Raw genomic sequence first — 16,683 nt, 5'->3', positions numbered from 1 at the left:
TCATCCCTATAATGAGATCATTGGAGTTCAATCCTCTTCTTTAGAAAGAGGATCGTCTCAACAATGACATCATTAGAACATAATAACAACGACAAAGATATAATCTTTAATAAAAAAATATACATTACAGTTTTAATTACATTAGACATCAAATATAACATACCATTTTAATCATTTTATATTATATTTTATAAAACAAAAAAAAGTGATTAGCATAGTGCAAGTCAAATTTTTTTTCACTTTGAAATCAATAAATAATATTCAAGGACTAATAAAACAGTAATTTACTGCCCAAGTCAACCAAAGAACATTTGTAATATTACTATATTCATCAAAACTCTACATTATTTTATACATCTTAACAAAGGAGCAACCACAAGGAGGTATATATATATACATATATGTATATATGTAACTAAAATTTCTCATATACTTACATGAGAAATATGATTTCTGCTTAGCAAAAGGAGAGAGAGAGAGAGAGAGAAAAAAAACGAGGACAAGAATAAAAAAAGAAAGGAGAAATAAGGTGAAGGCTAAGGACGAGAAAGTTAAGTAGATTTCTTTTATCTCTAAATCAAGCAAAAAAAAAAAAATCACATCTCAAATCCAGTAAGATATATTATATTCATTAATTCGAACGGAACGAAAAAGTCAGTACAAAACTAAATGGATTTATGTGAGCTGGTCGTCAATTGGCCACTGTTTGAGCGAGAAAATGAAGCAGTCAAATATATATATATAACTAAAACGGTAAAGTAGGGAAAAACCAAATGTTCGACAAAATCCCAACAGGAGAACGTTTTACGCAAAACAATAAAATGTCAGGGACTTTTTCGAAGAAATCGCTCACCTATATAATGTGATCTCAAACAGAGAAGGGGAGATGCACGCAGGACTCCGTGCAAAGGAGAATCCCTCTCTTTCTTCGGGTACTCCGTGGAATCTTTGGAACGAAGACGACCCGATCCCGTCTCCTTGCCCTCCTGAGTCCGATCGCCGAAGCTACCTCGATCGCGGTAACCCTAGCTCATGGCCTCCTTCGGCTCCGATCCCTCGTCTGGCGCCCTTTCCCCACGCGCCGCCCGCCACCCCTGGACTCACGTCGTTGGCGGTGATCCTGAGGCTTCTGCCACCGTCCCGCCTTCCCCAACATTCACGCCGCCCCCGCCGCCGGCCGCGGTGATCCCCTCCGCCGTGTCCTCCGATCGATTCCCCCAGAAGCCGCCGCCGGACGACGTGGTTGCATCGTCGTCATCGGAAGCCACCGCCGGAGTGAAGAAACCGGTCTGGAAGAGGCCACCCAATGGCTCGATCCACAAGGGCGCTGCCGTGATGGGTGGTGCCGCCTCCTGGCCCGCCCTCGCGGAATCCGCCAAGGCCGCTTCCAAATCTCAGCCTTCCGATGCTTTGAGAATCCTTTCAGATGGACCAGTCCCTGTGCCCTCGGTGAGATTGCCAGATTTGGTAAAAAAGAATCCGATAACTTTTTGATTGAAAAGATCTATATATAATGATTTAAACCTTGAATGCTATTCTAGTTAATCTTTGGTTATGATTCTGTATTGTCACCTAGGGGCTTCTTGTTTCAAATTCTTCACCTGAGCCAAACCCAAGTCCAACTTCAACCCTAAACTATGTGACACCTGAACGCCAGAAATCAATGAAACGTAGCGGCAGCGGTGGCGGTGGTAGCAGTGGTATATCCGCCGATGGTGGGATGCCGTTGCTCTCACCACCACCGACTTCAGGACCTATGCCTAAGAGGAACCTGGATAAGCAGGCTCCCATGGAACTCTCACCTCTGGACCAAACTACCAAGAACACCACCAATTGGGACCATGGTTCCAGGGGAGGTGGGTTGGGATCACAGGCCCATGGTAGTGGCGATCACCATAGAGGCTATGGTCGCAATCGGAAGTTGAACAATGGTGGTGGTGCTGGGTCTCACCAGAACAACTCTGGCAAGCGCTATGATGGATATCATAGGAATGCTGGTGGCAGAGATGTCCACATTCAGCAACAGGGTGCCTGGCCCCACCTCCGGTTACCTGTGCCGCCTGTGGCAGCCCCATTCCTCAGCCTTCCTCTGCAAGTCCAACCTTTTGGGAACCCCATGCTATATCCTGGTGAGTTCCATGGTATCAATGGATAATCTGAAGTATTTTTGTTCTACTGCTGGTATGTTTCATTTGTATTGGCAATGTTCTTGATTTGCCTTCAGATATGCCTTCTCCTATCTTTTATGTTGCCACTCAGCCACCTCCCGGGGTTGTGCCCTTTGTTCCTCATCCGTCAATTCCTCCTGCAATGTTTGTCCCAGCAATCAATCCACAGCGTGCAAGTTTGTTGAATCAGATAGATTACTATTTCAGGCAAATATCTGGTTCACAATTTAGTGATTATTTTAACATAATTCAAGGCTTGCTTAAGTGACAACATTTTATTTTGGCTTTTTCAGCTCTAATAATTTGTGTAAAGATGTTTATTTGCGGCAGAACATGGATGAGCAAGGATGGGTTCCCATATCCTTGATTGCTGGATTCCCTAGAGTGAGTGAGTTATAATTGCAACAACTAATATTTCCTTTTCTCTATTGCTAGTTTGAGTTCATTCGAATATCCTTTTGAACTTTGCTTAGTATCACCCTTTGTTTGTGTTTTTGTAGACAGTGGTTTTTCCATCTGTATGTTGAGCATGATATATTATTGAACTTTCTCCATCAGTTATTGAAGAACAGGGAATTCTTGTCTGCTTGATTGTGATGAATACTTCTATATTGATAAATAGCAATGATAACAATTAAGCATTTTTGTCGTAATCCATTACATTGTTCTATTTGCTTTTTCTGGAACTGGTATCTTTGGTTGGAAGGAGAAGGCTGTGTACAAGGACCTCTCCAGACCACATATCGATAGGAGTCTTGTGCACTAGGGCACTCTTTATATTGGTCTATTAATTGTCTGTACTATTAACTAGTCATTCTTGCAACCCATCATATACATTCATCTAATACGTGAATCATTTGAGCAACTTGTTTTTGGATTTAAGAATCTCTTGAAAATGGAACATGTAGACAAGATTCGGTTGTCACTTGTTGATATTTAGGTTCTAATACACACCAATTGGGCTTTTTGGGAAGAATGCAGTTCCCCACTTCATCCGTGGCAAGTTTACTCTCCATTCTTTGTCATGTTCAATGATTTGGTGTGGGCATTTTGCTTCTTCAGCAAAAATTGTACCTTCAGTGGTCCCTTAAGTATTTCTGTGAAATTCTTCATATAGAGAAATTCAAAATTTGAGCTAAAAAGGAATAGCATGAAACAATTGTTTCGGACAATTTCTCTTGTTATATAAGTGAAAATTTTTACTCTTAATCTGTGAAATGGAACAGATATATTTGTTACCAATGAATCTAAGCATTTACATCCATATCCAATTATAGTCAAACACCTTTTCCTGTGGATCACAATTCATAATATTAGTTGTTTCAAGGCTGTTTTGTGCCTACATTATACTTTGGTGTTTTGTGATACATATCCACTGTTGTTTCAGTTGTGGTTCAGTTGTATTTTGTGGATCCTGTAGTACTATAAAGTCTTCCAGGGATGATTATTCTAACTTTTTTTGCTGGAATTGAGATCAACCGGTTCTATCATGTTCTTGTAAGGACTGTTATCCTTCATTTATTTTTTCTTTAAAAATTGGGTAACACAGATAGACAAATATACCTGGGGCTAGCCACAGGCTATTAACGATACCATAAAATATTGATCATATGGAGTAAAAAGATTTATGTGCAACCAGATAGCAGCAATCACTTGGAAGTATTATGATCTGATCTGTTGGAACTTGTGATATGATAATTCTGTTTAATAAAAAATATAGCTTTTGCATCAGTTATGACATAATGGCTGCCATCATTACTCCATCTAATTGCACTCAACTTTGAAGACTTATTCAATTTTTATTTTGTCTTGTGGCTAAAATCTGTTACAAGTTCAGATTTTACCCTTGTGGATTATAACTCATTACAATAGGATTTTTTGCGGTATCACATAAAATGAATGTAGATAGTTTATCATGATGATGAAAGCTTAAGGGACGAAGAGATGATCATGCAAGTATTATGATCTGATCTGTATCACATATGGAGTGCAAAAATTTATGTGCAACTAGATAGCAGCAATCACTTGGAACTATTATGATCTGTTCTGTTGGAACTTATGATATGATAATTCTGTTTAATAAAAAATATAGCTTTTGCATCAGTTATGACACAATGGCTGCCATCATTACACCATCTAATTGATCTCAACTTTGGACAAAGATATGATCATGCAAGTGATCATAATGACCTGAACATACAGTATATCTTATACAAAAGAAATGAAAACCTATCTTTTACTTATCAGGATTAGTTGTCATTCATAAATATATTAAAGAATGTGGTTCAAGACAAGGAAGGTCGTTTCATGTACTGGACCCATCGTTGGTTGGATCTGAACATATCGGTACATCAGTGTGTATCAATGTCTTGAGTAGGAAGAAGGAGAAGAGGAAGGAGTGGCGGAGGAAGAGGAGGCAGGAAGGCGGAGGAGGAAGGAAGAGGAAGGAGGAAGAGGAGGTGGTGGAGGAGAGGAGGAAGAAAGAGGAAGGGAGAAGAGAAGGCGATGGAGGATGACGAGGAAGAATAAGATGAGGAAGTGATAGAGGAAGAAGAGGAGGAGAAGCAGGAAGTGTACCGGGGAGGTATATGGAGTGGTGAGCGACAGCGATGAGTAGGTAAGAGGCATCGAACAATAGTGGCTTAGGAGTGATTCTATACTCCCCACATACGGAGAAGAGGACTCACATTCGTGAGCCCTATTCAAACCAAGGATTGTGTTTCAAATGAGCAATGATACCGGTCTGGGTGTGAATTGGCATGCGAGTACCCCCATTTTGGGTGATTTGCTCCGACCCATTAAAATGTATTTTCCCTATCCCATTTAAACATTTTTAACGTAAGCCCTCTTCTCTCGAATGCGAGCGCATGTCACCTTGTAGAATGTGAGCCCTCTTTGCGCAAATTGGAGAGCGAGGCGACACGCCTTGTTTATCGCTCACCGGGCTTCATGGATAGGTATGCCTTCTCTTTTCTTCCTCTTCCTCCAACGCATCCTCTCCTTCCTCCTCTTTCTCCACCACCTCCTCTTCTTCCTTACTCTTCCTCCTTCCTCTTCCTCAACCATCTCCTCTTCTTCACTCCTCTTCCTTTCACATCTTCCTTCCTCCTTCCTCTTCCTCCACCGCCCCTTCCTCTTCTCCTTTTTCTTCTTCTTTGAAACACTGGTACATATTGGTGTATCATGTATCTATACATCGATATCAACTAGTAATATTGGTCCAACCAAATCATCAAAATGAGTACAATATCCAAAACGATGATCCTTGAATCAAACACTAAGTTTTTTTATAATCTTTCTAATGGTCAGACCGAACTACCCAAAATGAGGGTGGTCCGGAACCAAAATGGTGATCCATGAACCACACACTTTAAGTTTTTCTTAAAATTTTCTAATGGTTGGATACTTGGATTGGACTACTTTAAACGAGGGTGGTCCACGTACCTGTCCATGGTATGTATTGCTCATTTCATACCAGTTGGTGACAGGGAGAACCTTGGTTCTAGATCCTATTTTTATACTTAGGAAGATTCAGTTGTTGATCCAGGAGGAATATTCATTAGCTGAAGTCCTAGTAACCATAGGTAGGGCATTTTTTCACTTGTTAGTGGGTCCAATCTGTATGATATACACTTGAGGCTTGTTTGTTAGGAACATTAAATTAATAAGCAGTTCAAATGAAGTTATGGTTTGATGGGGTTATTGATTTAGTTTTAAAATTAAATTTCAAAATACAAGATTATAGGAGATTATTGAAATAGATAGTTTAACCGCTAGGTAAGTCCAACTAAATGCTTCTATTTTTTTCTGTGTTTCTTGAATCATTTAAGATTTGAGAGAGAGCATTGGTGTGATAACTTCAATATGTCTGACAAGCATTATCTTCATGGGCCATGGACTAGAGGCTAACATAAACATTGCTGCACCTTGTTATCTAGTAGTTCAATTTTAAAGGATGTTTTCTGAGCCACTGTATTTTGCAAGGCACTGTTTAGGTCTTCGAAGCAAGAATTTTAATTCTATTATTAATGACTTTGTAAGTAGTAAACAATCCTAATATGCTTAGGTCATGCTGGCTTGGAACCACTATTTAGAAACTTGTGGAGAAAGAATGAAGAAAAGATGTGGATAAAGAGTAGGGAATAAAATAAGTTTTTTTGCTGACCAGTAGGAATTACACCTTGGGTATATCTACAAGCCTCTGAGAGCTATTCTAGGAAACTACTAAGATTGTATAGTCAATATTCTAGGAGGTTTGATATCTAGCAACTCATTACTAAGGAAAGAGATAAAATTAGAATATCATACAATAAGCAAATAGCTAAAATTAGAATCCAAAAAATAAGGAAACAATATCAATCCTCTCCCTCAAACTGGTTGAAAGATGTTCTCCATCCCAGCTTGCCTAGAATAAATTGGAAAGTAGAGCTTAGCAACCCTTTAGTGGGAAAATCTGCAAGTCGATTGGAGTAACATAAGGAGTGCAAATCTCTCCACTTTTCATTTTTTCTTTAGTGAAGTATTGATCTATTTCCACTTGTTTAATTTGGTTATGGTGGACTAGATTATGAGCAGGTCTATTGTTGTCAAGTGCAACTTAGGCCTTTCCAGTTTTATCCCCAAATTTGAAAGAATCAATCATATCCTGCTCAACTCATATATACCTTGAGCCATTTTTTTGAATTCTGCCTCAGCACTTGATCTGGCAACTACATATTACTTCTTGCTTCAACATATAATAAGATTGCCTCCAACGAAAGTACAATATCCACTAGGGATCTTTGGCATGTGACAGGCCCAACCCATGCTGCATCAATATAAGTTTCCACTTGCACTTTCCCAATTTTCTCCATAGAATTCCTTTCCCAGAGCCTAAATTTAAGTACCTAAAATTTCCAGTATTCAGCTTCCATGTGCTTTACTCATGGTGCGTTCATAAATTGAGTAATTACACATATACAATTTCCTTACATGTATGAATAAGGTAAATTAGCCTTCGAACAAGTCCTTGGTGCCTTTCTTGGCTAGCAAGTTCTTTAGGGTCATCTCATAACTTGTGATTCGTGTCAATTACGCAATGTGCAGGTTTTCGACCTAGCATCCCTATCTCCTTGAGTAGATCCAGAGTATATCTGTGTTGGGACAAGAAATTTCCTTGTCAGGAATACACAACTTCTATTTCAGGGAATATTTCCTCAAATTATTAATCTTAAATTCATTTGCTTGATGCTGCTTGAGCTTCTTAATCTCATCTTGTTCGGTCATAATGATGTCATCTGCATAGACAATTCAAGCAGCCAATTTATTTGAGGTTTTCTATTCGTAAAGAGCGTGTGATCACCATGACTTTGTCTACATCTGAACATTATCACAACCTTTGTGAATCCGTTGAACCATGCTCTAGGAAGTTGTTTAAGATTTTCTTATAGGACGATGATAGCATTTGTACCCTTTTGTGTGGATGAGTAGCCAAGAAAAACATATTGAACAGTTCTTGGTTTAAGTTCTGTTTGATGTTGACTGTGAACTCGAACAAAATAGACACACTCGAACATCTTAGAAGGTAGTCTACCATTCCTTTTTAAAGGTGGAATATTACTCAAATAATCCCGAGGAGTTTGCAATTATGGACTTTAGTGGGTAGATGAGTATCTTATTGATTAAATAAATGGCTATGGAAAATAGCTTCCCCGAGTAAGCTTTTTGCCTCTCATTTGGAAAAGTAAAGCTCTTGCAACGTCATGTGTCGGGTTTTGCTCTTAGCAGCTTCATTTTGTTAAGGACTATTTGTAGCTGATGACTGTTGAATGATCTATTATTTGTAACAAGAAAAGATTAACTCACTATTGAAATACTCCTTCCCATTATTTAAGCGGAGAAAATGAACATAAAATGAATTTTGGTACTGACTACAAATTTGTTATTGAGAAGATAAACCCATGTCAATCTAGTGCGATCATCTATAAAATGAGACAAACCATCTAGCATCAGAAATATTAAAAATTCTATATTTTCCACATACATTAGTATGAAGACATCTTATTTATTGGAAGGAAATTAGCTCAATGATGTTTTGCCATTTCACAGATTTCACAATGGAAAGATAATTTATTCAAATAAAAAGAACTTTTTTTGTATAATAGATAATGAAAGATGACGAAGCCTTTTGTGCCAAAAAATGATATCAGATTCTTTAAATGAGCAGGTCATATCTGCCTGTAGTCTCAAGGTAGTAACTCCATACTCATCTTCCATATAGCTTGGTATTGTGGTGAGAAGGTCAGAAAGTTAATGAATAATCTAGATCTCAGACCTTTTTTATGGATGTTTTATGGGCTTAGATCCGTTTCATTTTGCTTCTGGTTTCTCGATCTTCTTTCATTTCACTGCTGAAGTATCCTCATGCTGTATGGAAAACTGCTCTTACAATGTTTTGCAGGTCAGGCAATTAACAAACAACATAGACTTTATACTGGAGACAGTGCGGTCATCAACTGAAGTGGAAGTACAGGTACCTTCTATAATTTTCAATTAACTCTTGCATTCAACTTTCATTGTCATACATTGTGTCTAAATGTTTTTTTCCTTTTCCACTACATGCATAAAATGTGACATACTTTTCATGGCCATATAATCCAGAAATAAAACTAACTTTATTCAGTTCAAATTTTAAATGTATCATAAATAACAATGTTTGACAATAAGGAAGATCAAGTCCTAATGGTTTGTATCGAAAACTGCAAAATGCTAAATCGTCCATGTAGTGCTACCGAGTAGTAAATGATGAGTCTCTTTGCACTAGAGTTGGAACTGAAATATGAAGCTGCTCTAAAGAACAAAAATAATAGATTTTAGCAATGCAGAGCCCCTCAAAAAATGTAATAAGAACAGGAATATATCAGGAACAAATATCAGTAAGTTCTACAATAATATCGAATCACTCTATCATAATCTTAGTAGTCACAGGTCATGCAATCTCATAAACCTTTAGCGTATGTTAGACATCAGATTGTGCACTCTCTTAGCTGATGAGGAGGCCCTACCTTATGGGATAGGCGTTATATTTTTTCAACCGATATGAAAGACAATCCATCTTGCGCTACCCCATTTGCTGATAGAGGGTGTTTTCCAAGGGAGGACATGTTCCTCTTGACATCTGATGGAGGAAACATTTGGACAGCTCGGTAAATTCCCAAAAGGAATTAATATACTAGCCTTTCTGATCAAATCAAGATCAACAAAATTTCTCGTATTATATCGGGCACACTTATCATAACATGACATATGATCAAGGATTGAAATTTTGTACCATATCGGAGTTTCAAGATTTGCTCGGTATGATACGGTACTACTGTATACCGAGCGGTATATATATATATATATATATATATATATATATAAAAGTAAAAAAAAATATTTTTCTACGACGTCGCCTCTCTTCTCCTCATGTGGGGCGACATCGCCCAGAAAAACGAGGCGATGTCGCCTTTATACACACACACACACACACACACACATATATATATATATATATATATATATATCAGTGTCTGCCGTACCGAATCGTACCGCCTGGTACGGGCAGTACGTACCGGTCCGACAGGCCAGCGGTACGCGGACCGCCTGGTACCGGTCCGCACTGTTGCAGTACAGTGCACTGTTGCAATGCACTGTACAATGCTACAGTGTACTGGTGCATTGTAACAGTGCTACAGTGCTTGGTACACCGTACCGTATCGGTACCGAGCCCAGGTCCAAATATCGGTACGGTACGGTATTGCGAACCTTTATATATATATATATATATATATATATAAAGTAAAAAAAAAAAATCTGCGATGTCACCTCTCTTCTCCCCACGACACCGGGGATTCTTCTCTTGCGCGGATGAGAAGTCGTCGACAGACGAGGAGGGAGAGCGATGTCGATCTCTAGGTTCTCCTCTTCTTCTCCCTTTTCTTTCTTCCCCTTCTCCCACTTCTTTCTTCTCTCTCGGTCACCCCTCTTCTTTCTTCTCCCTCGGTCACCGCCCGATTTAGGGGCAATTTCCGCCTAATAATAGGGCGGAAACAGCCCCAATCGACGATACCGCCCAGTAGCGGGCAATCTGTGTACTGGTCTGCTGGCGGACCGGTATGTATTGCCTGGTACGGGTGGTATTATTTGAAATTAAAAACCTTGTATATGATATACGTCTTAGGGTCTTAGGGTATAGTGTTATCATGGAAACTCATTTAAAACATATCAAGATCATTAATAAACCATCATACATCAATATCATGAGCAGTCATACCCTAATTAACAATCAATTAGCTTGAACCCTAACTGAATTGGTTCAGTTGTGTTGAACTGAACTCAATTCAGCTAGAACCTAACTGAATTGACATCAAATCTTCATAGAGCCGGTCTAGATACACCCTAGAATGGTCTAACTGGACTTGATTGGCTCTAATTTGTGTCAAACACACTCGTACCGGTTTAAATCGGATTGGAATCATCTTAAACCGGTGTGAATGGGGCAAATCAGTTTTGTTCGATCAATTTTCAAGCTGCTAAAGGCTCACAAGGACCATAGGCCAATCTTAAATCTGTTACACAAAGGCCAACAAGCATTCTAGATTGAGCATAGAGTGTTGGAATAAACTCTGGGCCAAGTCATAGGAGCCTTGGACTAGGTCACATGCGTTGCACATGCCCATAAAGTGAGGTCGAGTTGAAAGGGCTTGGACTAGCCTGTTCCCAAGCCATGGGGCTTGGCCTTGGACCGATCCACATGGGCCATCACATGCCCTGCACATGCTCAAAGAGCAAAGTTGAAGGTTGGGTTAGAACTTGCTTGGACCATAGATGGGGGCCGCCAACGTCGAGCCATGAGCAATGGATCGAGTCTGGCCACACTTTGTAGAATCGATCCAAGTCGAGCGATGTTGCTTTTGGTTGGCCCATGAAATCATTGCCTGTGCTAAGCCCTTAAGCCTTGTGGGATTTTGGGTTGGGTTGACCAAGTCTGGTTGGTCAACTCAGGTGAAACATGAATTCAACCAAATCCTCAATCCAGTTGAATCAATCTATCTTATTTTACATGAAGCTTAAAATTTTGGAATAATGGTTCTAGACCCACCAAAAATTATTAGAATAAAGACTTAGAATATGCAAAATTTTAAGAAATACAAGATTAAATAGTCAAAATAGACTTTCAAATAATTAAAATTAAAATTTATTTCTTTTGAATTTAAAACCCTAATAATTTTATAATTCCTTATTCGAAATAGATAAATGATAAAAATTTAAACATAATTTAATAAAATAATTATGTATAATTTACTACATAAAATATAATAGAGAATAGTTATTTTAATCAAAGAATATTTCGCCTATATTAGTATGAAATAACCAATGTGTATTGGTACACAAACCACCCCCGTTTCAGGTGGTTCGGTTTGCCTGTTTAAAACGAAAGATTCAGTCCAAGGATGATCCAAATCGTGTCTCGCGCACACCATGACATCGCCGCAAGACCATAGCACACATACTTTCCCTAATCGCATCTTGCACACACAGGAGACATTGTGCTGTCATGGACTTAATTAAAATTGCCTAACTCATAAGACACCCTTATGTTATACGTCCGCATAGTATCAGCCTAGACAACCTCGTGTAAGCCTCGGAGGACCTACAACAAAGAAATTTGAAAATTGAAATTTAAAGTATTTTGGCGGAGTCATCTCAGTTTCCATCGTACGATAAACTCAATGTTCTCAAGTAGGAATTGAGTTCACAACTCTCGCTTTAAGTCTTCCTATATATCCTCCTAGCATTGAACCTTATTAAATCTCTTCCCATCGGGTGTGCTGCCAAAGTTTTGCATTCCTATTCAGATATATGGTCACTATCAAAACTCTATATTCTTTATAATTAGGCTTCGTTGCCTGAAAGTACTACTTTATGTCGAATAGAAAATTCTTAAGTTCCTTTGCGTCCCTAACACCCTAGTAGCAGTGCGGCTTCGGTGCCCTCAAGTTTTATGGCGGAGCAACGTGGGTGTATTTCCCTTTCGCATAAAGAGCTCTCATGAGCATTGTAATTCTTGTCGTGAGATCTACCATAACTTTTTGTAAATTCTACACAAACTCTTGGGTGTCTTCTATCAATCGGTTGACTCAAGACTCCATCATGCTGATTCGAGATCCTATATCCTCATGTGAGCTCTCTACCCCAAGGAGCCTTCGTTAGCCTTGATAGAATTCCTCTAGGCTTGCTTTGAGGATGTCGAGGTGGGTTTCCGTTATTACAAGCCTCTCCTTATGGTTCTATTTTCTTATAGTTGATATTTTGATTTGCGCTTCCTTAGCTCACGGAGAATTGCCAACTTCTCACTCGCCATTTTGGCTACTGCATTTCTCGAGTGGCTCCAATAGCTTAAGAGTGATTTTACATTTGTGGCCGCTTGGGGTAGTGGCCTTGGCCCTGCTTGAGCAATCTTGCTCTATTCATCATGGTGCTTCACCATGGCGAGAGTGCGAACCTTCATTTTTTTTTTTGAATCACTTGCCCACTCTAAAACCAAATGTCGTAGACTTAGCTCGAATTGTCTAAGTCGTGAGGCACCCTTATAATAGCCATTCGTAAGGGTGAGGAATTTAGTTTATATGTTATCTGAATAAATTTTATTAGTTAGAGATATTTTGCATATGTCATAAGTTGTCAAATGACAACATTTACTCAAGAATATGGAAGTTTATCAATCAATAATATCATCAAACAAAAGAAGATTATCCTTCAAACCGAATCAAGAATATTATCTTCTTCAAAAGAAGGAACAGATCGTATATTTGATTTGATACGATTGTAATTTTCTTTCTTTCTGTAATTTCCTTTTTATTCTTGTGCTTGAGCCTATAAAAAGGTGCTAGATCATTGTAATGCATCAATTAAAGATGAATCAATGAATCGTATTTTTTTCCTACCTTTTGTTTGAGTGGTGCGACTCAATGAATCATGTTTTTTTCCCACCTTAAGTGTGAGTTGTGCGAAGCCACAAGTTGCTTTTCCAGTGGAATGATTCTATCCAAGGTTCGTCGTACCGTACCGTACCGGCGTTTCGACCCGGGCTCGATACGGTACGGTACCGATGTATCGGGCGGTACATCAGGGCGTACCAAACGGTAAACCCTGGTGTACCGAATAATTTTATACTTTTTCATACTGTAGCAGTGCTACAGCATAGTACTATAGCACTATAGTAGTGCTATAGTATAGTACTGTAGCACTGTAGCGATCCGCGTACTGGTAACCTGTCGGATCGGTACGTACTGCCCGGTACGGGCAGTACGCTTCGGTATGGCAGACCTTGATTCTATCGTCCATGTGCAAGATGTGCAACGATGCGAGGCTTTCATCCTGGGCGTTCACTCCTTGAGCTAGACGAGTCTGATAGTTATCTCGTTATGTTTTTCTATTATCTTTCAGTTACTAGTTTCTATTCCTCTCTTTCTAAACGTCTATTATAAAAAGGAATTTTGCTATTTCTCATCCTACATCAGGTCAGCCTAGAAGCAACCTCAAACAAGTCTTGAAGGACCTACAAAAGATAAAGTTGAAAGTTGATTAGATTTAAGAAAAGGAGTAGCGTACAAGTCACGACATCTTGTGGGAATGTACAATAAATAAGTAATTTAACAAACACTTGAAGTGCAAAGAGAAAAGGGGAAAACAAGGACTTTAGAAGGTCAAAAGACAATCACTAGTCCACTTTGCATAAGGTAATTTATGCTTACTTTCTATACAAAGTTGTTTATCCAAACAAGCCCAACACTACTCCAAAGCCCCAACTAGCCTTGTGCCACCAGAGTGGTTCTAAGGGGTTGAGATGGCTAACACTACTGCACAATAGCTAATATGCGAAAATGGAGCAAATTCGTTTTTATTTTGCCTAGTCTATCAATCAACTACTACACACGTAGTGAACTACCCATGTTTACAAAAACCAAGCAAAAACATATAAAAACTAGGGAAAACTCAATGTCAAACAATTGTATAGGCAAACATAGGCGACAAATGGTCCTTTTACGAAGGCATTACAGACCAATGATTCGTTTGTGATAGTGCGACCAAGCTACACACCACCAACGTGCACAATCACCAATTGAGTGTTCTTCTCTCTCTTTCTTTCTCTTCCTCATGTTATTCTTTGTCCCTGGCCACTTTTTCCTTCCTCTTTCTCCTCATTTTTTCTCCTCCTCTTACTCCACTATCCTTTCCTCTTCTCCTTCTTCCTTGTCTTCAAAACACTAGTACACGCTACATTGTGTGTCGGTACATCGGTTCCGACCAATACATATCAATCCGACTAGGGGCCAATACTCTGACAGACCATACGACAATCATTGATTTTAATCCAAAACTAGATTTTTTCATGATTAAATCAACCTTAGATCTCATATATTTAAATATAAAAACATCAATTAACTCATCTAGAATTCTAAAAAAATCAGAATTAAATCTAATATGATTATATGATTTTCTAAACATTATAATTACGAAAATATTATAATAATTAAAAACAAAAAATTGGAGAATTACCTCTCTTGTAGACCGTGTATGTGCTCCACCTGGTAGACCAGATGCTTGATCTTCTATTGATGGAAGGGCGTCTATCTATCCTTATTTTGAGAAGGGATTCCTATTTGAATTAGGATCCTAATATTGAAGATTTTGATATTTTAATTAATTAATTAATTTGATCTATTTTGTTTCTTATCAACTTAAATTGGAATCGAATTCCCCTTCAAAATTGACCTCCCATCTAAACCTACCCAAAAGGGCATAAAATCACCTACTGTGATAGAAATCTGACTTATTTTTTAATTTGATTTATTCTGAATATTTAATCAGTGCTTACTTTCATACTACTATTGGAAATAAAAATTGATATCCTATCTGTGAATATTTCTAAATCCTGTTTTTCCTTTTATTTTGTAATTATGAGCCACTCTTTTAGTAACGTAGGTGGACCTTAAGAATGGCAGATGTACATTGTAAAGATCATATTATGGTGTGGCTGCTCACTGGAATTCTTGCTTTTTGAACAAGAAAAATAGTGAAGAATCTTTCTGTATCATACTTGCATACACACGGATTATGCAGATGCAGCTGTGATTTCTCATCTTTTCCATCACATGCTTATCGCAGGGTGAGAAAATAAGAAAGCGTAATGACTGGATGAATTGGGTTCTGCCACCAAGTAACAATCAATTTGCTAATATTTCCATTCAATCTCCAGCAACAATGAAATCTGACAATCTGTGAGTGCGCATGCAAGCAGTTGGACTAGAGGGGACTGCTGACCGGAGTAGCATGAATGTACCAAATCTTAGTGAGGTATTATTACTCAGTAGATCAGCATATAGGAACCGGAGTCAAGACTTTACAAGTGGCCATCAATCAAAAATGGGATAATATGGAGTAAGACATTTGATACAGATTCAGATTGCGTCAAATCTGATGGATGTTTCTTCAGGAGTGACATGCGATGAGGTACATACACTCCACAAATCGGGGAGTGACTTGCAAAATTACTAATTGTCTGTAGGGCATGCCAGAGTTTGAAAGTATCATCTCAGGCTGAAGAGAAAAAAGACATTCGAAAAGAAGTTAAAGAATTGAGAGGAGAAAGGGAAACAAAAGAAGCTACATTTAAGGGGTGGTCCCATACATGCACAGACGGAGCAGACGGTGAATTACTCTACTGTTCCTCAGTTATTTTTGCTTGTGAAACATTTCTTTCTCGAAGAGGATCTGAAGTATTCTCAATTCTGAGCTCCGAGGATGGAAGTACGTAGTTCGGAGCTCCTGAGTTGCTTATTTTACTTTCCCAATTTGTTTATTTTCTCCATTGGAAAGAAAGATATTACTCTTCTTTGTTATTCATAAACTTTTGCCACATAAATTCTCAGCACGTCTGAGACCAAGACACCGTATTTCTGATTCTTATAGAGCTGTTCGTTGCCTGGTGGATATGGTTCATGGAATCCGTTGATGACGGTAGTTTACAGATGCCATGACCATTAGCGCTAGTGCTAGTAGTGCATGCTGGTAAATATGTGTTACACTTGATATTTGTTACATATCAATATCACATTTATCAATATATGTCACAATTGTTTGAGTTGCTCACAAAATAATTCATGTTTATTGTATGGTTTTTGCATATAAAAAATTTAAAATAAGTCTAGCAGAGCAGAGCAGAGCAGAGCAAAACCTTAACCCATAAAACCAGTGAAGTATCAAACGGATCCAAGTTACTAAAAATGAGATGATGTTGTAACGATTTGAGGAGATAACAAATGAAAGATATCACGCCAAAAATATATGCAGTACAGCCACGTGCACAATGGTTACATCTACATTGACCTTCAAACGGCAAAAGCCAAGATCATCAGTAATTTTTTTTAGTTATTTATAATCTCATATTAATAATTTTTATTATTTCTAAGTTCTCTTTATAAATGTATAT

The 16,683-nt window shown here is 38.4% G+C and overlaps 1 protein-coding gene across 2 annotated transcripts; it reads left to right on the top strand.

The window, feature by feature from the left end:
• The first annotated feature begins 899 nt into the window (after positions 1–899).
• Positions 900–16,319, top strand: LOC135595657 (la-related protein 1C-like). Of its 2 annotated transcripts, none has more exons than XM_065086920.1 (6): positions 900–1,449; positions 1,577–2,129; positions 2,225–2,375; positions 2,462–2,552; positions 8,608–8,679; positions 15,360–16,319. In XM_065086920.1, the coding sequence occupies exons 1-6, from the start codon at positions 1,033–1,035 to the stop codon at positions 15,474–15,476; spliced, it is 1,401 nt and encodes a 466-aa protein (XP_064942992.1). In that variant the 5' UTR covers positions 900–1,032; the 3' UTR covers positions 15,477–16,319. The 2 variants fall into 2 exon arrangements, with proteins under 2 accessions (XP_064942992.1, XP_064943000.1); XM_065086928.1 differs by having other exon boundaries at positions 2,462–2,556.
• The last annotated feature ends 364 nt before the right edge of the window (positions 16,320–16,683 follow it).

Source organism: Musa acuminata, chromosome BXJ1-2 (assembly GCF_036884655.1).
Source record: "Musa acuminata AAA Group cultivar baxijiao chromosome BXJ1-2, Cavendish_Baxijiao_AAA, whole genome shotgun sequence".
Lineage (NCBI taxonomy): Eukaryota > Viridiplantae > Streptophyta > Magnoliopsida > Zingiberales > Musaceae > Musa > Musa acuminata.
Note: the sequence above shows the minus strand (reverse complement) of the source record. Positions and strands in the feature narration are given on the sequence as shown.